At 44.1% G+C, this 27,446-nt stretch overlaps 1 protein-coding gene across 9 annotated transcripts in view; it reads right to left on the bottom strand.

Annotated features, from left to right (window-relative positions):
- Positions 1–1,690: 1,690 nt before the first annotated feature.
- Positions 1,691–27,446, bottom strand: part of Snx19 (sorting nexin 19) — a 40,154-nt gene continuing 14,398 nt past the window's right edge. For 2 of the 9 annotated variants that reach the window (XR_379106.3, XM_030243948.1), the window contains exons 9-11: positions 6,417–6,601; positions 5,525–5,612; positions 1,691–4,546 (exon numbers count right to left, since the gene is read on the bottom strand). Coding sequence is in view for 8 of the 9 variants with exons in the window: in XM_030243948.1 (XP_030099808.1) it covers positions 4,414–4,546; positions 5,525–5,612; positions 6,417–6,601 (406 nt within the window). In the remaining variant the exon portion in view is untranslated. Of the gene's footprint in view, positions 4,547–5,524; positions 5,613–6,416; positions 6,602–17,441; positions 19,741–27,446 lie in introns of those variants that run through there. The other 7 variants (XM_017313068.2, XM_006509906.4, NM_028874.2 and 4 more) reach the window with 6 other exon arrangements.

Raw genomic sequence — 27,446 nt, 5'->3', positions numbered from 1 at the left:
CCTGCCTCCCCAGCCAACGGGTGGGAAGTGTGTCACTGACATCTCATAGCACGACATTTGTATTTTTCCTGGGTCCCATCCCAGACTACCAAGTCAAAATTTGCATTTTTTTTTTAAAAAAAAGAAACAAGATTCCAGGTGAACTGCAAGCAGGACAGTTTGGGAAGCTCTCTTCTAAGCGCTGGACAGGATCTGCAAACTACCACTCATGGATTCTGTCTGGAGAGCTGCCTGTGTTAATTCACACTTTGCTGGAACACAGTTCGCTTAGTTATGAATTGTTGGTGGCTGTTTTCATGCTACCATGGAAGGACTGAGTGGTCACAGCTTAGCGTGCAGTCACAGTGCCTGACCCATTTGCTTTCTGATTCTCTACAGAAGCTTTCTGGCTACTGAATTAGGCCACAGAGGCTTCAGAAAATGAGAACCTTGTTGGGTCTTTGTGAGACAAAAACGGCAGCTTAGTACAGTGGTTACCTAAGTATGTCTGGAGAGGACTGATGAAATTTGTATCTAGGCTCTGTCATTTTCTTGCAAGTAACTGGTACGTCATGTGTCGACATAGGTGTCATGCTCTACATCTCTAAAATAGAACATGGCAGAACTTAACCTCACAGTGTTGACTTCTGGGTGAACAATATATGCGGTGCTTCAAGCAATGACTTCAACAAATGGCAGCTCTTAGACTTCCATGGAGACTTATGGGTAGAATGACTTCCGAGTGTGGCAATGCCTGTCATTGCCTCTTTCTTGATACACTCTTCTCTTATCTGACCTTTATTTAACATGTGCCGTGTCCATGGGAGGAAAGTACTGCTTCAAGCCCACCATTTTTAATGTGCACTGACTGGCTCTGAGGCCGGAGTGATAAGTAAGATTCCTGGAGGGGTTCCTGAATGGCTCCCTTATTTTTTGAAAGAGATGACCTATCCTTTCAGGCAGTAGGTCTGGATGCAGTGTCAGGAAGCATAGTAAACATTGATCAGGGAGTCTCAGGACAGACCTCAACTGTTTTAAGATGGGAGTGCAGAAAAGCAAACAACAAAACAGCTCTTGTGAGGTCCCAGAGCTGTTGGATCAGTGAGCCCCTGGGACTCATTAACCTATGTGCACTGACTTTATGGAAGAAAACACAATGTTCCTAGCACCTTCATTCCTGTCGGGGACAGCCTAACTCACACAGCCAGGGACTGTGTTTACATTGTCACCCCATCTAGGACCTAACAGCTGTTAAGTGCTAAGAGCAAAGAAAGATTGGTCCTGAGAAAGGAATGGACTGAGAAAGGCAATGGAGGGCTCAGGAAGATCTGGGCTATACAGACGAAGACCACAGTGGAGCGGCACCCCACATGCGTGTGGGAGGCATTATTAAATGTACGAGTGCACACATACTTCTAGGCACTCTTGGTAGAAATGTAGCTGCTACATAGAACAGTGTGAAGGTGTTTCAAATATTCAAACACAGCTATATCATCTAGAAATCTTACTTTAGGTTACTTTCACCTAAAAGGAAGTCTTGAATGCAGGGATCCACAGAAATACTTACAGTCCCCTTCCCATTGCATTCACAATAGCCAAGACATGAAAGCAGGCTAAGTGTTCACCACTGAAAAAATAGCTGAAGAAAAGGCAGCACATTCATAAGAGAGCATTGTTGAGTCTAAGAAAGAACTTTTCTCAGGCTGCGGCAGAGATGCACCAGAAGCTATAATGCCAAGTGAAGTAAGCCTGTTACAGGGCGCACACTACACAACTTCACTTGTAGTGTATAGATGCACATACACAGAATGTGGAACGGTGACCACCAGACCCACCACCACCACCCTCCAGGGGACAGGGGAGCTTGCTGATCATGGAGTCTAAAGTTATACATGATGAGAATCTAGATATGTGGTGTGCAACAGTGTTCACAGAAAAAACTCCATGGCACCCGTACAACAAAAGAGCATGCCATGTGCTAGAAACTTCAAAATGGCAGTCAGGCAACATCCATTAGTGTTCAGTTCTCACATTTCCTAGGCTTGGGTTTAGGAGAGTGTTTTCCCTCTAGGCTCTACAAAACCTAATCCAGAAGCTTGGAAATAAAAATCACGGGCTACTATATGTTATATTTATATAAAATTGTATAATTATATACAGCGATCTTGAACTTTAATAAATGACAGCAAGGATGGCATTTAGAAATTGCCAGAAAGAGCTCAGTATCCACCCATCTCTCCTCTTCTTACAAATGTGCAATCAAGACAGAATGGGTGTTGGTCTTACTTCAGGTACTAATATTCTCAATTAAATGAACAAACTGGGTCCTTAAAAAGCCAAACAAACAGGGAAGAAATCAAGTGGACTAGTGTGGCTCAGTTCTCCCTCCGTTCCCACTCCCAGCCTGGAGCATCACCCCAACACCCGTGGCTCTCCCACATGCTCATGATCTTGAGGTTGGAGCCTGCTACTAACCTTTTTCCAAGTCAGAGAGGTTTTGATATATCCTTGGTTATATTTATTATTTCCCTCTTGAGGATGGCTTATCTTTTGAAGGCAGGTGGAGTAAAAGTGTGTCCTCTTATATAAAATGAAGCATAGGGAAGTTCTCTGGGCTGCAGGCATGAAAAGATCCCTTAGACTTCATTGCCACAGGAACTCGTGGTGTGTTGGGTTAACAGTGCTTGTGCACATGTGTACCAGGACTGGTAGCAGATTCAAGTGGACACAGGTGGCTGTGGTCATGCGAAGGGGGTGGGTGTTGGGAGAGAAGCCTGTTCAGAAATCAGGGTTGCTCATTCCGCCAATACAGAATAAAGTGGCCTTTACCCTAGGAGCCACAGGATCAGTTCTAAGGCATCCCCTTGAAACCATATCCCTAGCAGGCACTCAGAGGACATGTTGAATTATCTTTGCCTCTGAGGGTCTAGGGAAGGGGATACTTCAAAAACTATGGAGCCATCAAGTCAAGCTTCAAGGCCAGAAGAGGCCATAAAACTTTATCTCATTCACTGTTTTTTCTTTTTAAGCCAGAACCCTCCCAGTCACATCAGAGTGTAATGTACAGTTACGAGCCTCTCAGGACAGGAGACTAAAACAATTTCACAACCTTTTTTTCTATGAACAACTTTAATTGTGTGTTCATCACACACTTCAGAGTCTGTGACAACTTTGATGCTGGCTCTTGATGCCTTCCCAGTTCTTACCAGGCTTTCCCCATGACCTCCATCCCTGTGGGTTCTGTAGTTGAGTATAGCAAGGCTAGAGCTACACAACACAGACCTCCTGAGCTGAGGGTTGGCTATGGTCTCTCATGGGTACCCTGGGGATGCCAGCTACTCATGTGCACTCACTGGGCAGCAGCACTCACCTTGTGACTTTCCCTCCAACTCCCTTTTCTTCTAACAGCTGCTCTCAGTTGCTCCATCTTTCCAGTGGACACAGACTGTTCTGCCTTTATTCCTGGCCTCCTAAGGACTAATTCAATATTTAAGGAACAGAAAGTAAAATCTGTATCCGCAAGTTTGCTATATTATTCTTGCCAGAATCTTGTGGAGGGATCCCCACTCATCCCCTGACTTCTATTCTTTGTACACCCTCAGCCATGGAACAAGTACTTTCCTTTCTCTTTGGAAATACTGAGACCAAATACGTAACTTGCCATGCAATTCTGTTGATAGAAGGAAAGTTACAAATCCAAAACGCATTTGCTTTTGGGTAGGGGCTGGGAGGAAAGTTAAGGAAATCTGCTGTCTAATCCCTCGCAGGAAAGGGTGTGAAGGGTGGAGTGGCTTTACCAGAAGTTTGACAGTGTGCTTTGAAGCCTCTGGACAGGAAAAGTATAGCCACCCTAGGAAGCAGCCTTCTTGACATCCTTTAGAAGTCCACTGTGTCAGAAAATAGCCAAAGAGCAAGTCCCTGGAGACACACTTTCCTTCCCTCTTCTTCTGGAATTGTTGGGAACTGGGCAGGGTAAGGGAGTGATCCTGAATGAACGTTTGGTTTCCAGCTAGGAAAAGAGAGCTCAGGAGACTGCTTCTCCCCCCAGGAAATCTGGCTCCATTGTTTCTCCTGTGTCACCTGCCACTTGCACATTTGTGGATTAGGTTCACGCATGCGCAGGGCCATGCTGTTGGCAAACCGTGATGGTGAGAAGGCAAAGGGATAAATAGCCTTTGCTTCACAGCTTCTGTTCTCAAGGAAACAAGACCTCCTCTCCGCAGCAATCCACATGCCAAAGACTATGGAAACAGGTACACATGCAAATAGGCTATGTAGCTCCGTCATGTGCTACTAAGGGAGACCTGGTAGGGGAACTGAGCCCCTGAGATGGAGGCTAGCTAAGCTAGCTTAGCTCCAGAGGGCACAGGTATCTTAGCTGTTTCTGGAAGCTGAACAGCTCTCTTTTTCAAGCCTTTGGAGATGGTGTTTTAGCTAAGTGGAGACAGCCATCTTCTTGAGGCTTCCTGGGGAATCTGAGGCAGAGGTAGCTGGGGCACACTCTTCAACAGAGGCACTGAGGTCCAGCAACTCCAGGATAATGTCTCCAAGGCAGTAAATCAAATGTCTGAAACAAATGTATAGAACAACCAATTGAGAAGAGGGCCTGCCTTATAGTGACGTCTTACAGCCCCCATCTTATAGAGTCTGTGAGGCAGCTCCACGAATCAGTGCTTATTGCACTACTGAAAGCTACAGCTCAACACATAAAGGACAGTACTTGAGACTAGGCTGTATGAAATGACGTTCTCTACAGTTAGTCGAGCATACTAGCACTACTCTGTAGAACCTGAGAGGAACTACTGTGATGTCGGATTACAGTTGACTCCTGCTTGGGATGACACAGTTTCCATGAACTGAACCCTTGAGGACCGAGAACTGAGAGATTGTGGCATAGGCTTGGGAGGGCAGATGTAAGGTCACGTGACACTTCCCCAAAGCCTTCCAGCCTTAGAGATGGAAGCTATCATTTCTGAAAATTTCTAGGTTCTAGTCCCTTTTTATGATTCTGCTCTTACTCCCATTTATTGTCCACTAAACAATGACAATTTCTGATTTCAATACTAACCACAGCTTTGCTGTGAGGCTGGGACCTTATGCTGAAAGTCATCATGTAACCTGAACTGTAAAGGCCAGGGTAGGTTCCTGCCATAGGGATGCCAGATGTTTGGAAAAACCATTGATCACACTTCTTCAGCACAGTGCTTAAGTGCTAATGTAATTGCATAAAACATATGGCATTTTATGACATTTAGATACAAGGAATATTCTTGCCTGGAGGTTAACAGGCATTTTTAGTAGCTCCTGCTTGGTCTGTACTAAGTTCTTCTAAACACAAACAGTGCTGGTCCTACAGCTGTTTACGACCACAACTCCACTCCAAAGCTGGCAGCATGGCTTTCACTGAATGTGTGCAGATTCTGGATATTGGGCCCTTTGCATGTCAAGTGCTGTTCTGATAATGGGCTCTGTCCCTACCAACCTTGCCACCCACAACAGCACACAGCGTTACCTATGCCTGTTAGGCATGCGTGCTGCAGCCTACCTGTTGATGAGGGGCTGCTGGAATGACTCCAAGACAAGACTCCAGCTCAGCCGACACTTGTTCACTCCCAGGATTTCTACCAAAAAATCTGAAGGAAACAAACAAGACAGTTGTGTTACCACTTCAGCCTTAGAATCAAGGAAGAGCATCTTCCAGGACATTTACCATCTCACAGGTTGGCTACTTCGGGAATAGCCCTAAGCTACACAGCCAAGTGAAACTCCATAGAACAGAGGAAAGCCATGAAAATCTTGAGTGTGTAACTAAGAGCTTCAACAGGGCTCTACAATCTGCCACAAAGGTGCAGAGGTGTTTTCACTGTCACTGTTTAGGTTGGAAAAAGTTAACTCAAGCTGATTATCCAGGGCTCAGTTCATTACTCTTCCGTCACAACAGCCACAGGCAGCAAACTGTTTTCCCTGCCCTTGAAAACACACACACACACACACACACACACAAGAAAAACACCCTTCTCAGGCTGTGTTTACTGTTGCTAAAGACACAGTTCATCAAGTGTGAGCTCTGCAGGAGACATCATGTTCTTCTCTGGTCCCCAAACACCATGTTAGTAGAGAATTCAACATCTTCATATGTTGCATACCCTCTGGTGCAGTTACAGCTTTTTTGGAACTGGCCAAAAATTTTAAACCCACATGTCTGCAGGACTGTCTCTTAGTGTCTGTGGCCAAAGTGGCCCTTCCACTCCTTGCTATCACTTGAGTGAGGGCTAGAAGAATCACAGTAGGAACACCTTTCCATCAGTTGGAGAAATGGCTCAATCGGACTTTTGATGTCCTTTTGAAGATGGGGAAGGATGTCAGGTAGTGGTGGCAGGGCAGGCTGGGAGGAAAACTGTACACTCCCACGGTCACTATCTCACTGCTCCCATTACCTGGAAGGAGATCCATCAAGCTCTGCAAAGCCTGCTTCTCCGTAGCTGCTTTCTGTGCCTGCGTCCTTCCAGGCCGTGGAAACTTGGGCAGCACTCCACCAGGCCAGATAGATTCCCGAAGAAGATGGAGGTACTGTGCCCAGCGCTGGGGACATGTTAGATTAGCCACCTGCACTTCTAGCCACCTGTGGTAGAAGAGAGAAGGAAGCTCGGGAAACGCAGCGTTCTCAAGGCAATGGGCTGCGTGTCTGCCTTTTCTCTCAGACTCATTTTAAAATCTCCACACTGAGAGGACAGTACTTGTGAGCATGGTCTTGAGGTAATCAGGGCATGGGCCACAGCTTTTGTGAATGTGAATATGGTGCCCTTTCAAAAAGGTACAAACCTCTAGACACTTCACCCTTTACCAGGTAAGGACACAGGCAGGAGATAGAGTCTGTGAATCAAAATATGACTGAGTTTGTCAGTGCCTGAACCCTCACCGGTGCAGCCTCAGGCAGGGTGAGCAGTGGCTTTGCACTGTCCACAAGCTCTATAGTTTTCACTGTATTTTCTTACAGTCCTGATAGGCTGACAGTGCCAGCATAGACCTTCATAATAGAAACTAAGGCAGATCCACACTGGGATCGCATCATTTCAAGATAAGCAGCTGTGATAATACTCTACTAGGCACTGCAGCAGAGAAGATGCTAAAGTGCCCCCAGGTTGGAGCAGGGCTGCACCCAACTTTACCTCTGCTCTAGTGAAAACCACTGTGGCCTCAGTAACCTGTAGACACTGCCTAGGAGTTAAGGCTTTGGTAGTTTTCACACACACACACACTCTTACTTTTTCTCCTTGCCATTCTGGTGTATGATGGGACCTGCAAGACTCTGACCTGTCTTCAGTATGGTCCACACCCACACATTGTTTCTAGCCTCTCTTCTCTGCATCTGAACACTGGTGCATAAAATGCCCCTTGAGAGGCCCAGCCAGAAGAGCTCTCCTGATGCCTCCTTTGGCACTTGATGCTGTGACAAAGGTGTGGAGCAAATATTTCACTCTGGAATATGAATTCCTTTACCATGTATTTATAGCTTTGCTTTTTAACTAGACTACTAGTACTACCAGAATTTTACATCTTAGATTACTTGCAAAGTACCTTGTGGCTCAAGATATGTTGTTGATAGACATCTGTTTTCATGTTATGAAGATTTCCCCTTTGTTTTGATTTCAAACACAAGTCCGTAACTCTAAGGAGCAGATAAGCCAATTGTGAAGCTCAGCTAAAAATTTAGAAGGTGTGTCAACATTATTCTCTTTGTTTCTGTATTTTTTCATAGTGTCACATAGTCACTGTTTGAGGCCTCTTTACTACGTATCTCCTTGGGGACTGGCATGGCTATGCTGGTCATGGATGGACCACCAACCACTTCTACTTATGTCCAGAGGGTTGTTTGGGACCATACTCCATGGCAGCTCATGCCATTGCTCTTATATCCAAATTACTTGTAATCCATCCAAGAGAAGAGGGGTTGACAGGGCAAACTTTATTTAACCTCCATTCTGTCAGACTGTCTGCATTCCACTCAAGTTGGACATTCCAGTCCTGGGGGCTGCAATTCCCCCAAGTCCAAGACTCACAACCCATTCTAAGAATAGGAAGTCCAAAGGTAACAGCAGGGCAAGAACGGCAAGCCTCGATAGAGATCAAGAGCGGCACAAAGCCGTTCCTGCCCAGAATAGCCAACAGGAGCTCGCCTGTTATTATTAGGGCCACTGCTCCTCTCCTGGGGGGGGGGGGGTGTGCTTTTCATTCAGCGCTCCTAAGCCGCCTGACAAGAGAGATCTAGTGGCAAGAAGAATTCCTGTTCCTGTTTATAGAAGAGCAGCAGCAGCGAGGGAGGAGGCTGCAATGGCCTGATCAGGTTCTCTACAGGGGATGAGGTGGTTCAGGACTCCTTCTTCACAGCTGTACTTTTTACTAAGGTGAATCACTGGTATAGCTCTCATCTAAGACTGGAGGGAATGGGCAAAGTCTTGCTAACTTCGAGGAGACCGGAGAATCTTAGAACAAGATACATTAGCCAGGATGAAGTTTAGCTCAGCTTTGTGTTCACATAAGCATGAAATAAGGAAGTTTGCTTCTATTTCTGTCTTTTGGGGCTAGTAATGCAAGAATTCCAACTCTTCCAAGCAACCTCTGCATCCATGTAACCTTTCCTCATATAAGAGAGCGCCTGGGTACCTCAGGCATCTTCTGGGTACCTATCAGAAGACAGGAGTTAGATATGTTTGGGTCTATAGTAATTTATCCAGTGAGGATAGGACCTCATACTTCACTATGGCAAGGATGTCCTCTTTGCTCTCTTCCACATGGATTTAGCATGTTCATGCACAGATGTGGGGTGCAAACAACTTTTAGTGTGTAACACAGCATGAGCACATACAAGTCTGACTACAATTCTTCAAATCCAAGGAATGCAGGGAAGAAGAACCAAAGTCCAAAACGGTAAAACTCAGCTCGTGGTGAGTTGGGAAGCTAAACATGGCGAGGCAAAGCAGAGGAACTGTCAGTGGGGACTGGAACCTCCAAGCTAGTGAAGTGGAGTCACTGGGATGCAGGGCAAAGTTTGAGCACAGAGCTGGTTAGATGGAGGCCCCAAGTCAAGCCCAGGAATGTCTGAAGCAAGCCTGTGGCAAACTGGCAGAAACAGAAAAATTCAGGTCTACAAAGGGAGGAGGTCCTAGAGCAGATCTCACAGGTCGCATGGATCACATGTGACTTAAACCTGTTCTTTCCAGAATTTTCCTCTTGACTAGTTTTTTCCTGTAGCTCTGCTTCATGGACAATGAATACTTCAGTCTAGCAGAGAAAAACAGCAAAGTGCAAACCAAGAAGACTACCACCATAACTCCTCCTGCCTAATGTCATGTTCCTCAGGCACTGTGGCTGCTTCAGTGTCTAGACTGTCATCTAATCCAGTCTCTAAGTCAGTATTACATAGGATGTATTTCAAAGCCTGTAGATTCAGATATTTTACCAAATAATTTGCCTCTCTTGGTGTCTAGATAGAAGCCAAGACCAGGAGAATCTTGAAAACAAAAGGGATGAGATTCTCTCTCCCAAAGTCCCCTTTCTTTTCCTCTGTAATTTTTCTCTAAAGTTCATATACCCATTCATTTTAAAAATTGCCTTGAGATTTTTTGTTTTATGTGTATGGGTATTTTACATGCATGCATGTCTGTGCACCATATGTACAGGGCCTGTGGAGGCCAGAAGAGGGGGTTGGAGCCCCTAGGGCTGTAGCTATAGACCACTGCCAGCCACCATATGGTGCTGGGAATGTAACTCAGGTCCTCTGTAAGAGCTGCCAATGTTCGTAACCCCTGGACCATCTCTCCAGCTCCACTCTTCCCTTTCTCCATCCAACTTTAACTCCTGAATCCTACTGGGCTCACTCGGAAGTTGAGCTACCTACCACGAGGAAGACAAACATGAGGATTATTCAAGGGAGTATGACCCTGTCACCCTTCCTTGTTTGTTCATTTCATCTCTCTATTCCATATGTTACCCCAGTCTTCTAAAATTTAGTTCCTTAAAACATACTTTATTATTTATGATGTGTGATGTGTGTATGTAAATGCATGTTGGCATACAGAGAGATAAGGAGACTTTAACTCCACTGGACCTAGAGTTACTGGATGTAGTTAAGAGTTACAGGAGGCTGTGACCTACCAACTTTGGTCCTCTGTAAGAGCATTATCTTCTCTTGACTGTTGAGCCATCATTCCAGTCCTGTCTTATTCTATTCTTAACAGCAGAATGGACAGGTTAAAAAGATAGCTGTATTGCTATAGTTCCCTTAAAGGAACAGGATGGGACTGTTGTACAACAGTAGGGTTTCTAGCCTCATGTAACCCAACCTGGCTTTGAACCTGTCATCTTTCTACCTTTACGCTGTGATGCTGGGATTATGGGCGGATTACACCATAACCAGCTCACTTACCCTTTGCCTAACCTAAATCTAAAGTTTCAAGGTAGCTATAAACACACACATCTCTTCACGGGTTATCAGAAGTCGCTTCTGCTGCATCATTTATTAACACAAACACCATTGTTTATGTAACACAAGACACATGAAGTAAACACACTGAAATAAACGGTAGAGAATAGCCTCCAGCAGGTTTTATTAGCCATCACTATTCCAGGTCTGATATTTGGTTTAGAGAGACTTCTTTTTCTGTCACTGCACCTTTATCGCTTCAACCCCAACTGTCACTCACTCACAAGCTTAGTCTGTCAAGTCACCTCTGAATGGAAGCCTTATTGGGAGACTCCAAAATAGTAAATACCATGACCCAAATTCAAAGCAAAACAAAGCAACAATAACAAAAAAGGGATAAATAGATTGCACTGGGACAACTGGGACACTGGAGGGCCTTCTTCTATGCCAAATATTAAAAGGAGGATGTGAAAATTAGGGCTTGCAGTTATAGAGGAATGCATGTTATTGCATTCTGGATAACCTGGTCTGAAATAGCTACAAAGAGAGAAATGGAGCAGGGCCTAAAACAGAGACAGTTTAATACCAGGGCTTAGGATGGCACTTCAAGGTGAGTAGAAGGTCACTTTCCATCCAAAGAGTAGAGGGGGGGAGGGAAGATATGGGAGCCCGTGTCTAATGGAGGTAGTTAAACTGCCTCTCTTTTCTTGTCTAAGAGAGCTGCAGGCTTAGTGAGAAAGGTTCTGGACTGATGTGACTTAAACACATGAGAAATGAAAGTGAAGCCATGAAATAGAAAATATGTGTAATAGTAATGTTCTAACAAAAATTCCCAGTGCAATGTAAATGAATGAAAATAACAGATCTCTTAATTATCTACTGGTATAAAGAAAAAAAAAAAAAAGAGAAGAAAAGATGACCAGGTTAAAGCTGACCTTTAATGACCTGCTCTTCTTTTTATGGACACTTTCTACCATTTGAAACAGAACTACAGGAGATTAAAACTGGAGACTCATGCTATAACCCTTGAAGCAAGGTTTTCAACCATAATACTTCCTGATGGTTTGACTGCTAATTCTTCACTGTGAGGATCTATTCTGTATATTAGGAAGTATTGAGCTAATATCTCTGATACTCTACCTTAACTAGATGGTAGCTATGACAACCAAACGTATCTCCAGACATTACCACATGTCCTCTGAGAACAAAATGGCTCTGACTAAGAATCACTACCCTCGACTTAGGGTCTTTTCTATCAAATATATCAGGCTACTTTTATAGAGGTTTTTAAAACCTTGGCAGTTTAGCATAATGTCTTTCAAATTGTGGTTGGACAGCATTAGAGAACATGTGTTAGTGCTTGTATCAACATCTAAAGAAATCTAAGTAGAAATTGAATAGAAAATATAGAAGTGCATTATATATATTAGAATACTTTTATTTCTCATGCATGTATGTGCCTAAGTATGTATAGATTAAATATGCTTGTGTACCTGTATGTGTGTCTGTTTACATATGAATTGTTTCAGTATAAAGTTTCAATATAAAATTTGTTTCTTATGGTGAACAGATGTTTTCAGAAAAGTTTTAATATAATAACACAGCACAATGGACTAGGAATTCTGAGACATCTCAAGCCATTTTTTTTTCCTAGAAACAACAGCCATCTCAGGGTACCCTGCAAATTACATACTTAGCACACTGAGCACTGGGTCACTGCTCAGTAGAACCAATCTGTAGAATGGGACAGGAAGCAGGCCTCAGGGAGGCACAGTGTCGACTGGGGCCTTTTTCATTACATAAGTTGCTTTTGCTGATTTCACACTTGATAACGCAGCTTCTTTCCCTTGGCTTCCATTCTCAGCCTGATTCCCTGCCGTGGCCCCTTCTTGTGTTTATTCACAAGCCCTGCATCAGTCCACAGCTTTACCCTTCTCAGTCTGATAACCCAGCCAGACCCCAGTTCCTCTGTGAGTCTGAGAAAGCTCAACGCTGCTGCCCTCTGACTGTGGATTTAGGTCACCATCCTTTCCTGTCCTCCATTGGAGAAGAATGGGGAGGAAATGAGCTCTGAGGGTGAGGAACCCTAGCGTCTTCCTCCATGAGTCTACCGTGAAACCTAAAATGGTTCACCGAGTAGGTGCAAGCCTTCTGGGACTAGCTTTTGTGTTTAGATCCATGATGCATGCACCCACATCTGTAAGACGTATCTATCCAAACAAGACCTTAACACTACAACTTAAGAATCTGGTTTCTTATTTTTATATCTAGGGCAAACAGGCAATGGTTTTATAAAAAAATATTTTTAATAATTGAGAATTGCAAGCAATGTCAATTTAAAAATTTATTTTATGTACATAGGTATATTGCCTCCATGTATGTTTATGTACCACATATGTGGCTGGTACCTGTGAGGTCATCCGAGGGTATCATATCCCCTGGCATTGGAGTTAGCATATGTGGTTGCTGGGAATTGAGCTCAGGACTTCTAGAAGAGCAGCAAATGCTCGTAACCTTCCAGCTATCTCTCTAGCATAGTTTTTCTTTGTTTTTTAAATTAGAAATCTATAAGTTAGAGATCCTAACTTACTATGCCTTAAGAATTTGAAGATCTTAAGCAAGGTCCTCCAGGAACTGTAAAGGTGACTTTCTCAGTCACAGCATCTCTACACACGTCCATGCTGAGAACAGTGAAAGGCTTTATGATAGGTGGCTAAGAGGAACGAACAACTTAAGAACTGGAAGGGAACTTACTCCAATTCAACCTCCTTTGAAGCAGACCCCTCTCTATAAGTTCAAGGCACAAACAGGGCTTGTCTGTTGAGTCTAGAAATAGACTTTTATTTTATTTCTGTCATCTATTAGCAATGTAACCTATGGAAGCTTAATTAAAAGTATAATTTGAGACTATCAGAAGTACTTTTGAAATATTGTCTCCTTGTGAATTCTACTCACTTGTTTTAGTTTTAGTCTCTGAGTTAACAGGTACCAGGGTAAATCTATCTCTAAAGATGGTACATTACAGTTCGATTCCTCTCTCGAATTTCTTCTATAAGCTATACATATTCTATTCTTTTAACTACAAAGTTGGACACCCATCAGCCACCTAATGATGTTTTGAATGATGGAGAAAAAGAGGACTCCATCCTCTGGATTTGTGTTGCGCCATGATTCCTTTCTTAACTAGAGGGCCCAGAACCAAACATGCCTGAGACATGACCTGCTTAGCAGTGTGTAGGGAACAGAGTCTTCTTTGATCTAGATTTTTTTTTTTTTGTTAAAAGTCCACATATGTACATTTAAAACATTCATAGCTTTTAGCTAAGCCAGCAATATTCACCTTGTCATTGCCCTAGGGTTGAGTTGCTTCCAAAGTTACTTATGAAAAAACTTTGAAGAGGGGAGTGGGAAGAACAATATTCCACCACTAGAAATTGCTTCCCGGGGCAGCATCTCTCTCACACTCTCTCTCTCTCTCTCTCTCTCTCTCTCTCTCTCTCTGTGTGTGTGTGTGTGTGTGTATGTGTGTGTGTGTCCAGTCCGTCCATCTTTTCTATAGACACATCATAACAAACAACCAGCTGTTGAAATTCAGACACATGTAATCATCACTATTTCCTTTCATAATCCTGTCAAAGAAGCTACCATAACCAGGCAGGACATGTTCCCTACAGAGTCTATTCCACTGTCTTAGGCTCACTGTCTTCTTTCCTGAGTATTCAGATAACATCTATTTCATAACGTGCTTCAGAAACTTCCAGAGATAGATGTTAGGACCCATAACCTTTAACCAATTTTTTTGTTTGTTTGTTTTAAGGCAAGGCATTTGTCCATGTGCAATCCATCTCCAAATGACCACAAATGATCCTTTTTATGGACCTTAGACCTCTAGTGGCAAATATAAACTCATCTAATTTCACAGACTGGATTTGTCTGTTGGGTACATGGATGTGAAATGCATCCAGCCAGTTTGGAGGTACACGGAGGAAGGGAGTGCTGAAAAGGATCAGTGGGGTGAGATGGGGTGGGGAGGATGATGAGTTCCAGGTTGGCTGAGCTGTATCTCCAGCCTGCAAACACAACTCAGAGGAAGATGCTTGCATACCATTTGCGTGGCCTGGGAAAACACACACTATACTTTAAATACTCTAGTATTATTATTTCCATTTTTATTGTATACTTCAATTCTACCTTCATGTTTGTTTATTCTCTCTCTCTCTCTCTCTCTCTCTCTCTCTCTCTCTCTCTCTCTCTCTCTCTCTCTCTCTCTTTCAAGACAGGGTTTCCCTGTATAGCCCTGGCTGTCCTGGAACTCACTTTGTAGACCAGGCTGGCCTCAACTCAGAAATCTGCCTGCCTCTGCCTCCCCAGTGCTGGGATTAAAGGTGTGCGCCACCATGTCCAGCTAAAATAGATATCTTTCAGTCTTCTTTTTAAAAGATTTGTTTTATGAGTGTGAGTACACTGTTGCTGTCTTCAGACACACCAGTAGAGGGCATCGGATCCCATTACAAATGGTTGTGAGCTACCATGTGGTCGCTGGGATTTGAACTCAGGACCTTTGGAAGAGCAGTCAGTGCTCTTAATCACTGAACCATCTCTCCAGCCCCATGTTTGTTCATTCTTATTAGACCATTTCCTTTCAAAGTAACCAAAACAGAAATGATACAACCTAGAATACACACCATTTGTTTGTTGGGAGTGAATAGATGCTTTCTCAGTGTAAGCAGCTAGTCCAGCACCTATCCCAAACAATCAGCATGACTTCAGAATCAATTTTAAAAGGCTGCTCTGTCCTACTTTTGAACCACAGTCTTAGCTCCTGTGCGTTAGTGTGCTGGCCACTGTTTGTATCAGCTCCATGACTACTTGATCTGCATCCTTCAGTCTATATCCCCACTCTATTTCTCAGTGTTCATCTAGAATCTGATGTCAAGATCAATCTTCATCTCACTGGATGCTGAGTCTCCTGTTTTCCCTCATTAGACTTGAGAGTGCAATTTGTTCACACATTCACTGAGCCTTTGTACTGGTATAGCTTTTTGTAAATGCCAAAAGAATAAGATTTCCAGTTCGGAGGGCATGAGTCTGGCTTTCTCACTGGAGCATTTAGCATAGTAGTGACAAACACATAGTCATCTGTCCAATATCTACCTCAATTCTATTCTAGAACTTTCATGAGTACTTCTGGTGCCAATATTTCAATTCCATTGCTTATATAGCTCATAAAGCAGTATGGTTTAAAGTCTCACTCTGTCTTGCTTTTCTATGAATCCTAGTATCTCTCATCCACTCTGATCTTCTATCTGAAGCAACACTTTTCCAGTTTTTACTTTATCTATTATCTTCAATGTCTCTCTTATCCGTGAATGATGGTCTCCAGCAGAACTTCTTTTCTAGACTTTCTGGTGTCTGTGGTCAGAATCCATCATGAGTTACTGCAGACTATGACACTGAACATAAACCTGGTGTGGTGACTCACATTTGTCATTCCAGCACTAAAAGGTGGAGGCAACAGGATCAGACCTTCAAGGGTATCCTCAGCTACATACTGTATCTGAGGCCAGCTTGGAATACATGAAGCCCTATCTCAAACAAACAAAGAAACATATAAACAAACAATCCACTCCTCCCCCCCCCCAAAAAAAAACAAAAAAACAAAACTAAAGACAGATGTATGGGCAAATACATTCTCTATCTAGAGTCTAGTAACTATTAGAGACAGAGTCTCGTATGCTTCCTTAGTGTCCCTGTCCCTGTTTGCATTCCAGGCAAAGCTCCTGCTTTAGGCAGTGGCAGCCTCTCAGTCATATCCAGGTACACTGCTCAGAAAGATGTCACTCTATCAGTTACAGTTCTCAACCCACAAGGCAGAATTGCTGTAAAAATCATTCTCAATTTCTTCTTGTCCTTGACCCCAATCCAACATTATACCCTACTACCTCAACATCTCATGAACCTATCACCTGTAGCATCCTGTGGCAGTGGACAAAGCTGAGTTTACCTCTTTCCTAATTTGTCTCCATCAATGAAGCTTTACCTCTTTTCATGAATTGTCTACAGCACTGTTAACGTGATTTTTTCCAACATGATCATGTCATCATGAGGTACGCTTGTAGGTTGCATCCCATCCAGTGGTGGACAGTTGCTATGTTCTTCACGAGGCTCCATGTGAGTCTTCAGGGCTCCATGTGAGCGAGCTCTCATCTGTCTTGTATGTAGTATATTCTGAATCATTTAGCTCCCATGAGAACCAAAGTCAAGCTACATCTTTCCTGCTCTGCTTCGATGCTCAGGATCTTCACAGCTGCTGCCACCTGCCCTCATTCTTCAAGTTCTTTTCTGCTATCACCTGGTCTGGAAGCCTTACCTGGGCTTCTCGTAAGTGACTGCTTAGTCTTCCTCCAAGCCACACAGAATTCTTTTGTAAAGGCCTTAGTTTTACACTAGAACTTATTTGTAGGTTGGCACCTCCCATTGGATATTCAACATCCTATTGTGGGGACGTGGGGCTCTTTTACTTACTACACTTGAAAAAGAGTAGCCGAGGAGTATCAGCTCTGTGTTGTAATGTGGAAATCTCTGGTTTTAGAGTGACCATAGTTCAAAATAACCTCTGAACAAAGTATACCCGAATATTTAAAGACGAGAACAAGTTGTAAGCTTTTAATTATTCACCCTATGGTAGAGGACAGTGACAGATTTAAAACACTGTGGACAAGATAGAACAAGGCAGTGCAAACCTGCAATCCCAGCACTTTGAGGCTGAGGCAAGAGCATCCCCAGTGAGGCCAACCTAGGCCACAAAGCGAGACTGTCTCAAAACAAGCAAAGAAGCAAGCATTGGGCATGGTGGCATTCACTTGCAATCCCAGAACTTGGGAAGATGACACAGAAGGATCAAGAGGTTGAAGCTAGCCTGGGCTACATGGTGAGGCCTTAGTATGAAAAACAGAATAAAAAACTCAAGCAAACAAAACCCCCAAACCACAAACCACCAACCAACCAACCCAAACAAAACAAAGACATCAGTAGACTGTATACAACATAACAATGCTTTGTATTTCTGTATTTGCATAAATGCTTGGCCATACATCTTAGATTTACTTTCCTAGTAATGGACTTTTTGAAAGCTAACAATCAAATTAAAATGTTTGCCAAAACTCCAGCCACAGGGTGATTGTTGTCAGGAATATGTTGGTAATAAGTTAGCTGATCTAGAATGAAGAATTTATTATGAAAAATCCATGCAATGGGCAAGTTACACATAGTTATGCATCCTGCTGGAAGGGCCAAGGGGTGAAAGGCAAGGGTTCATGGCCCAGCCATGGCTTCTTTCTACACGCTATAAATCCTGGGGAAGGGAGACAGCTGCCAGCTGCCTATGCTTCGTTCTGTTGGTTTTCTTGGCAAATAAGCCCTGAGGACAGAAAGGACTGAAAGTCAAACATGAGAGAGATGTCTAGATGACTAAGTCCCCCATGTGTTTTAGGAAGTGTTTCTGATGGATGGAACAACACCAAGCTGCTTCCAACCCAGTTTTTGAAATTAGAAAGAAGAAAAGAATGTAGCTGGAAGGAGGTGTGGTGGGGACACAGACAAGCAGCAGAAGCTGGCTCCCTTTCTAAGAAGTATGGCACAGAAAGGAGACACTTGTAGATTCTGGCAAAAATAAGACTAAGTGCAAAGGGTGGTCTGAAGATATTTGTTCCAGAGCTGGACACTGTGACACTTTTAAGACTGTAATTTGAAGATATATTATACAAATCTGCCTCTGAAGATGGTCAAGCCCTCCCCTTTGTTAGTAACCACAGCATAACCTCAAGCACCTCTGACTGACTTTTAAAACAGGAGACTTCCTATGTTGTCTTCTTCACGAAGTTACCAAGATGAAACGAGAAAAAATGAAAACTAAAAATGTTTTTGAAGATGCTGTGTTTGTGTGTGTGACAGAGAAAGTGACCCCACTCGTCCCTTGTACCAACCCTATCAGATCCAGAGAATAGGAAGAAGCCAGTGAGGCTTCATGCCTCAGTTTCCCTCCTTCCCGGCAGCCTCAGGGAAACAAAGATAGAAACAGTAAGCACTGCTGCAGAGTAACTAACCAGATTGAAGAGACGCCTGTTACGTTAGGGGTAACATGAAAACTATGGCAGACTCTCCCCAGAGCATAACTGTTGTTTACTAAACAAGGACACTTTCATTACAGAGACTAGAGGACCCACACTGTCTCATCCCCCCTCTTTGGCCCCTTTGTGAACTGCAGGTCTGGCTCATTCACAGTCCCCAGGTAGTAATCCTGAGCCTGCCTTTCAGTGGAGGGCAAAGGCAGGGAGGTGGCCGAGGTGGGCCAGTAATTAAAAGGGCCACCCATTCAGAAGAAGATTGAGTCAGCCAAGGGGAAAGGGCGGTGAGGGGTGGGAAGCCCTTAGCACCAGGAAGAAAGGCCAGACACAAAGGAAGGAAGAGGCAGAAAGTTAGCAGTTGTCCTGACAACCAGGGCCCCTACTGTTCCTGGTGACTTTAACTCACAGGGGTGCCCCCCTCTTGGCTGAGAGGGGAGCCACCACCCCAGGAAAAGAAGAAAGGAGGCAGAGGAAAGAGAGCTGCCTAATTATGAGCTCTTTATCAGGAGGGTTCCTGCTTCCAAATGTCACCAGTATAAGAAGTACCAGAGTTAGAGTGTGCTCAGCCAAGATTTGGAAGAAAATTACCTGGGATCCTGTTTAAATAAGCAGAGGTAGCAGGACTTCAAGACAGGGTGTGAAAATGGCTACAGAAGGCTAGAAAAGATCAATCTTGCAGACAAAAGATCAACAGGAGAAACATGTCCAAGAGAAAGAAACTGGAAAATCCGAGTTTGATTTGGGAGTAGGAGAGAAAGAAGCGTGAGCAGAGCAGGTTGGGGAAGCACCTGCGTGGGCGTTATCTAATGGCTTCTGCTTTCCTCTCTTTAGGATGCCTTTGAAAAGCTTCTCAAGGCGAAGGCTTTCCTGACACCAAGGAGAGATTCTAAGGACAGCATTGTGGCAGCTCCAGGGTTTTTGCATGGTGGCAACTCTGTGTGAATCAGCAATAGTTAGAAAGCAGAGGGAAATAATACATACAACTAGAAAGGGAAAAACCACAGTGGGGAGAGGAAGGGCTGTTGGGGCTAATGCTGACGCTGCACTACACAGCCAGGCTCCCACACAGGAGCCCTAACTCCTTGAGAACCGCGCTCCAGTGCTGCTGGCATGCCCATGGAGTGAGACTGAAGCGTGTACCTGGATGTGCACATCTGCTCCTTCACTGCTCCACTGTCACTTTCTTCCTCTGCAAGGCACTTGATGGCAATGCTAAGGACAGAGTGAGGATCGGAATGGAGTATGGCTCAGTGGCAGAGCACTGGCCTACCACCTACTTTACACAGACTTATCATCGTGCATATTTAAGGCTTTGGGATCCAAAAGGCCTAAATATGGGCTAAAGAGTACCGACAAAATTCTCTCAATTCAGATGTCTGTCCGGCTCATTATTACCACAGACCTGTTGTTCGTTCTGATCTCAATATATCAGTTCCAGCACTGAACTCTTAAAGGATGGAAGCCACTCAAAAGGCCATCTCTGACGAGACTGACTAGAGAACAGTGTGCTGAGGCCCCATCAGGTCAGGGAGGAGGGGAAATGTGAAAGATGAAAGACACTCGGCCTGTTTATGTCACTGGCACCATGGCGTGGCTTCTGAATTATGGAGCAATGCTTAGGCATCATCATCACGGGGCAGAGCTACTATTGCAAAATAAGTCTTCCTTACAGAAAGTAAATGGTATTTTTTAACCTGCAGTGCCACCTGGTGTTTACAGGGAGAATTTTGGTACTCATTTTCCAAGCCACAGACTTGCACCATTCAGAGAACTAGATTAAAAGCATTCAAAATTATTATGAGTTGCTTTCTATTTAAAAGTATAAGTAATCTACTCCATTTACACCTGCTGCACTGTTTGAAATATTACTTAGCTTAAACGACCCCTGGCTTATAAGGTGCAGCTCCAAACACATACCTTCATCTTCTTACAGTTTATTCCGCATTAGCTTTCTCCGAAAGAACCTCCATACAGCGAGTAAGACTCGCCCCCAAGTCAAACACAGTGAGGCTGTCTGTCTGCTTTCAATGATCGCATTCTTCCTATGTGGAAAGGGGGTAGGGGGTGGACATGGACAGTGCAACAGCAGGAGCTGCTTCCAGAGAGCATAAGATCAGTGGGTCCTCACAGTGAGGCAAGGCGCTCAAGGGCACTGTGCTGCTTCAGAAAGAAACGGTACTGTTGCCTGAAGGGCAAGCCTATGGGTAGGTACAACCACAGCCCTGGGTATTGGAGATGCCCACTTTATCAGCTGGGGACACTCTATGGGAACAGCCTGGGGAGATTTTGTTTCCTTGGGTACCTCTTGTCCCCTAGCACTGCCGAGGATGCTTGGAGTTCTCCCTGGTGATGAGAGACATACTGAGACATGGAATTGCATGCGATCTTGCATCTGCTCATTTAACAGAATTTCAGTCAGTGTCTTCTATATGTCAGAGGAGGCGTTTGCGACACAACTGTGAATACGCTCTATCTTTGCCCTCAAGAATCTTACATAGTCTAATGTTGTTGCCAAAACCTTACACTTTCAGGTTCCTATTTGTTGTTGCAGGGAGGCAACAGGTACCAATAATGTGGCTTGGGAAATGGCATTCTCTTTAGATTTAAATGCCTCAATATTCTGGTTTTCTCTTCATTTTATTATGACTAGTGCTGTACTTCCATCGGAACATATGAGAATTTAAGAACATTATAAAATAAGAACAAACACACAATCATAGAAGATACTCAGTTACTATATATCTATTACAATATTATATTACAATGTAATATGTTATAATAATATTTATTCCATTAAGTGGAAATTCTCATGTAATAGGGTAGGGCATAGTGTCTTTAACATAATATGAATTTAGAGCAAGTGACGTCCCTCAAATGCAAGGCAGACAGGGTATATGGCAGACATAACTGTTGGGGTCCTTTCCTGGCCCAGCCACAGAGGGCTTTCCTGTAATGTGCCTAGTGGGCGAGCTATGGCAAGACACATTCCTTCCAACCAAAAAGACACAACACAATTTGAAGGAAGCCATCACTACACAAAATCCCTGATTTCAGCACTTTTAAATACAGCCCAGGTCAATGATACTTTTGGGCCAGAAATAACCTAATACAAGAAATTGAAGACTTATTGAGTCAAAGGATCTGGTGTGCCAGCAAAAGCACATGCTTTTTCTAGAGAAGCTGTCTGTCATAGGAAGAAGTTAGATGTGAGACAACGCATGGCGCTGGAGCTGTACTGGACGGAGAGAGGTCTAGAGTAAAGAGACACAGCACTTGTCTCCTGGTGACTCGGAATTGTTTTGATCTTCTCTAGTTGTGGCCAGGGTGTAGAAAAGAACCACTAGGAAAGACTAACCCCTGGCCCAGGAGTGCTTAAGAACAAAGTCAGAGTCTGCTGATGGAAATGGGTGTATGTAGTACCTTCTGGTGCATCAGACCCAGAGACCAGTCTGGAGTCTAAAGACTAGACAGGACTAAGACCCTGGAGCTTAGTGAGGTAGATTTTAATTTTAGCAGGCAGTGTTTTGTGAGGAACCTTGTACAAACAGGAGGGAGGCAGTATGAGGGGAAGGAACTGTTCAGGCAGTGAAGCGGGATGTCTATGTGGCAGAACTGCACATCAGCACATACAGTAATAGTAGGCTTCCCTGCTAGTGAGACTGTAATAAATGTCAGGTTCTTTCCTATTGTAACTGCTTGTGTCCTTTTGGTGGCAGGTCTTGAGTTTCCCTTAAGAAGTAACTAATGTCACAAAGGCCCCTCAGGCTGTTACACACATACACACCAAGAAAGTCAGCTTGTGTGGAGTTCTACCCATATAATGCCTATGACTCCAGAGTGACATAAGAGAAGAGTAGCAATAGTGTTCACATCAGCCATTGGTGATTGTCCTTGGGAGACACACAGGTATCCCACTGGGCAGCCCACACTCTCCAGTGATCATACCTCTGCCACCACCTTCTGGAATTTCTCAAGAGCTGGCTTGTTAAGCAATACCTTTCCTAAGAGGACTCCATGACCTATCAGAAGCTCTAGAAATTGCCATTTACTATTTAATTTTCTCCTGGGCTTGCTGTTTGTCGGATTCCTTCACCCTGCATGTTCTCTTCTTCTCAGTATAGTGGCTTTTTGAACTTTTAACTCTCCTCTCCTCCCAGGTCACTGAAACTTTGTTCTCTACCATGTCAGGTAAGTTCCTCTCCATATGTCCCCAACACACAAACACATACTCATTTCCTCTCTCACTACACTTTAAGAAATGTAGACAGAGATGCCAGGAATGTGTCTGCTGCCCTTCTGACATAGGGTCTGATGCCATCTTCGGGGCCATGGGGAGGGCAGAGCCAATGGATATGGCATTCACGTACTCGGATGCTGGCCTGGCTCCTATTTTTATCGTGGCATGGCTCTGGGCATCTAGGCAGGGAGCTGGTCCAGCTTCTTCTCATTCCTTTACTCTCTACATCAGGGCTCCAAAATAATTCTACCCCTTACCTTGGCTGGGTCTTCCTGCCCCAAGCCTTCTACCATCAATGGGGCGCAGTACCTCTCTCCTTCCCCCCAACCCAGACTAGTTCTGAGTACTTTTCCAGTTTCCTAAATCCATTTCTGATGCATACAGGGAACTGTAAAATATCTTCTGTTTCGGACACAAGACGTTTGCACGAGCTGGATTCATTCGTTCCCTGGCTTAGACTGCTATCCTCACTCCCCTTTCCTCCCAAATAAGGAGTTCTCCTTGTTATATAATTGGATATTCCCAGCACAGAAGCTGACATGAGGTCAGCCACGCATGCGTGCAACACTTGCCTTTGACTTAACCATGCCTTTTTTGGGCATCTAACTTCTCTTGAGCTTCCCTCCCCCACTCTCTCCACACCATCAACAATCAAGGGAGATTTATAAGCCTGGCACAGCCCGGAGCTCCTCCAACGTTGGCTCAGAAGGAGGGGTCATGAGGTTGAATTTACTCTGTCTCCCCCTGCCCCGCCTTTGCAGCTAGAGAGAGTGTGCTTACAATCTGGCAGGAGTCCCTGGAGTCCAAGGCAGTTCTGTATATAGGTCTTTCAAGGGAGCAGGGAGTGGAGGAAGCTGGAAGCAGCAGAAGCGAGCATGTCTGCATGGAGATAATGACGCCCAATGGTGGGAAGAGAGGACATTTTGAGGGGCACAGCACCTATATCTAGGTGGCACCCCCTCCTGGACACCAAGACTGCACAGCGCTTAGGAAAGGTAAAGCAGGCACAGCAGCCATCTGTGGCCAGTGACAGCCACCATGTACCTTAAAGCACAGAGAAGGCAGGAGCCCAAGCGCCCTGCAAAAGACTATGGCTCCAGTATTTAAGGTTTCAGACAGAAATGTGGGTGACAGTCATGGGGACACTAGGAACTTATATGCCATCCCTTGTAGTGGGGTCAGGGTGGGTGTGTTGGGTGTGTGTGTATGTCCTGCAGCTTCAGGAGAGGTCAAATTCCCAGCTTTTTTGCTTACCACACAAACACCTTTTTAAAAAATAATGACTACAGTTTTCCTAGGGGGCAGTTAGGGAGGCTACCATCGGAGGTCAGAGGTGCTCTCCTCGCTCCAAGTAGATATGGGCATGCAGTTTGGAGTCTATAGACTACCTGATCATCTCCTCTTAGGGGGACTAGGGGATAGTTGCTGCTCAGAGCAGTGACTTTCAGGTCTTCCCTTGAAGCCATGGAGCGAAGGTCTAACCCTGACAGTTAAGAGAACCACTACAGATGAAACATGGAAAAGCATGGATGGTTTCCCTTCTGCATGTGTTATTTATGAACCTTATGGTTTGACTTAATAACCCCAATTCCGTATAAACCATAGATTCCCCCAGGTTATAAGTGGGGATCATAAATACCTCTTTCACAGAGCTCTTTAAGTGGATTAAACTATAAAATATGCTCAAGGTGTCACATATAGTGTCTGTGTGAATTACCTCTCAATAAACATTTGCTGCATAGTGAATACATATAAGCCAATAAGATTATCCATTGAAATAGTAACTTCTGAAGTGAGCCCTGTTTTCTTCACATTATTACACATACGCCAACTTGTTGATGGAAGACTGTGGACCACAGGAGTCAAATCCTTGAAGCCTTTGGATGGAGGGAAATGGTCCATTCTGGAAAGACCAGGACTTCCCCCCTTTTCTTACTTCTATTAACAAAAGTACCTAGAACATTATAAAGCTAGAATGCATCCTGAGAGCCAAATAAAAACACTATAAAAAGATGGGAATCACTTATGGGGAAAGAGAGTTCTTGAGCAGAGAAGGAGGTGGTCCTCCTTTAAGGTCAGCCTATGGATGGGTGGGGTGGGGTGCCAACCACCACAGTTCTAAACCTGGCACTAACAGACAGGAAAATGGCCAAGGACAAAGTGGAGAGATGTAAAGAAGCTACCCAAAGAACAACGACAACAGCAAAGCCTGGCATACCTGCGTGAGCAAGTAGTACTGACCACAGTCACAGATTTTTCCAAGGTAGCCACAGTTTTTTGCTCAGGCCACTTACAGTCATCGAACATGTGGCAATGTTTCTGCTTTTCCAAATGGTGTCTCCACCATAAAACAAAACAGAAGGCAACAACAAAGTCCCGGAGGGTGAAAGGCGAAAAGCTGAGGAGTCAGGGGCACTCGGAGGTGCGTCCTCTCTGGTTCCATTACAGCTAGAGTCTCTTATGGGCTTTGCTGCTCTGCATTCACCAGATAGCTGTCTGCCTGGCTAACTGGGCTAATACAAGTGTCCAGGAGGAGAGGTGGAATGAGAAGGTTCGGAGCTTGACGCCCAATCTCTTCTCATCAGGAACGGGTTCCAGAAGCTCTCCCTAGCCAGCAAATCTAGAAAACATGACTGAAACTGAGTACTGTATGTGTTTGTGTCTTGGACCAGGGCACAGGCACTGTGCTTCAGAGTTAGGTCTGGAACTTTCCTGGTTGCTGTTTTAACAACAGAGCCCACTGGTTGGTATAAATCAGCTTCAAGGCCTAGTGGAGCCTGCATTGTTTGGAAACTTAATGCTGTGTTGGTCAGTCCCACAAGGGATGACTGTAGGTGGCAACAGTAGACTCGTGTGAGATGGAGATCTTAAACCCACAGAGGGGAACTAATTTGAAGCTATCAGAAACATAAGACATGTTTTCATCATTTCCTAGTCTGAAGAACAAATATCATTTTTTTTATACTTTGTAGTATACATAAAGAAAAAAATAGCATTACTAATCCTGTTTCCCAGATGAGGAAACCGAGCTCAGAGTATAAACCATGGGGAGTGGTCTGTGTTAGTGCAGACCAGGTTTTGGAATAGTGGGGCTGAATGCAGGCTCCACTGCCCACTCACTTCAACCCAAGGTGGTGCCTGAGTTTCTGCGCTCACCTTCATTACATTTTAAACTTTACAACACTAGGTCTGTGTCTTTTGTACATTACTGACCAGCCTTTAGTAATACTTTAAAAACGACTGAAGATAGAAGACTGAAATGAATCCCCAGTTAGACAGTAAGACAGTATTTTAAAGTAGAGTTGAATGAATGCTATAAGACTGCTTAGACAAATTTCTACCAGTGAGGCAAGAGAAAGCTCAGGCCAGCACAATGGTGACTTTTTCGATCCCATTTATTGCAGCTGAGGCACTGCAATTGCCTTGAATCCTGAAATGAGGCTGGCCTTTTCTGCCTATCCCTGGGGGTATGCCTCTTGTGGATCAAACTTCCATGTGAGATACCAGTTCTTCAGTGATCTTCCTGGATCTAGATAAAGGTCTCTGTCCTGTGTCTGGATTGGCCCAAGTCCTTTAATATTCTGGGCTATTCAAACTGCAACTTAACTTCTTCCAACTTCTAAATTATGAATCTCAATCTTCCAATTTCTCCTAATGTTTCTATGCTGTTTTGCTCCGATTGAATAGCTTCTTGAGTTTGTAAGCCAACTCATCACATACATGGTCTGAGGAGTGGGGTACCCAGTATCCCCCTTACTACTAAATGTCATTTAACCTCACACTGCCAGACTTCAGATTTCACTACTAAGGATCTTTCCACCCTTGAAAGCATTAAGATCAATAAAGGGAAGTTCAATAAAGGGTGAAGAGAAATAAAAGCCAAATTAGCAACACTCCCAGGTAACAGAGTAGAACACAACAGAACTAGAGTTATAACTACAAAAAATATCAAGAAGGAAAATGTTTATACAGCCAAATATTTCAAGAGGCTGTACCAGGCCCCTCACCTTGTAGGTCCTCGTGGCCCTTAAGCTAACAGTGAAGGAACAATATTTCAAGAGGCTGTACCAGGCCCCTCACCTTGTAGGTCCTCGTGGCCCTTAAGCTAACAGTGAAGGAACAATTTCTCAATCTTAGCACTAGAGGCATTGTGGGAAGAATATGTCATCACTGTGTGCAGAGGGGTGTGTGGGGGAGTACAGCAGGGGATGTTCTCTGTAACACAGAAGGCAAGAAGCATTCATGATTGCTACCCACCAGATATTTTCCAAGGGGCATCTCCATCCTCCTTCCCTGTTGTGACAACCCAAACCTCCTCCTGTGTCGCTAAATATCTCCTGGGAACAAAAGAATCTATTGTGCATCATGATGTTAGGGAACCTGGATAACTTCTATAATATAATAAGTATCCCTGTCAACAGAGTGAGTGGAGAAGAGGGCTCCTTAATTCAGGGAAAAAACGAGAGAAGATGGTATAAAAATGGTGACTGAAATCTGGTCTTCAGGATCCAAAAAAAAAATGTTTATTACTATGTCTAGTATAAGAGAATGGGGAAGATCATAAGGATGGATAAGAAATCAGTCGTAGAAGCTTCCATCTAGTCATAAATCTTTCAGGCTATCTCTAAGGCCCAGATAAAGCTAAGCTGCAAGTTCAAGTTTCTCTCTGTGCTTTACCATG

This window comes from Mus musculus, chromosome 9 (assembly GCF_000001635.26).
Source record: "Mus musculus strain C57BL/6J chromosome 9, GRCm38.p6 C57BL/6J".
Lineage (NCBI taxonomy): Eukaryota > Metazoa > Chordata > Mammalia > Rodentia > Muridae > Mus > Mus musculus.
Note: the sequence above shows the minus strand (reverse complement) of the source record. Positions and strands in the feature narration are given on the sequence as shown.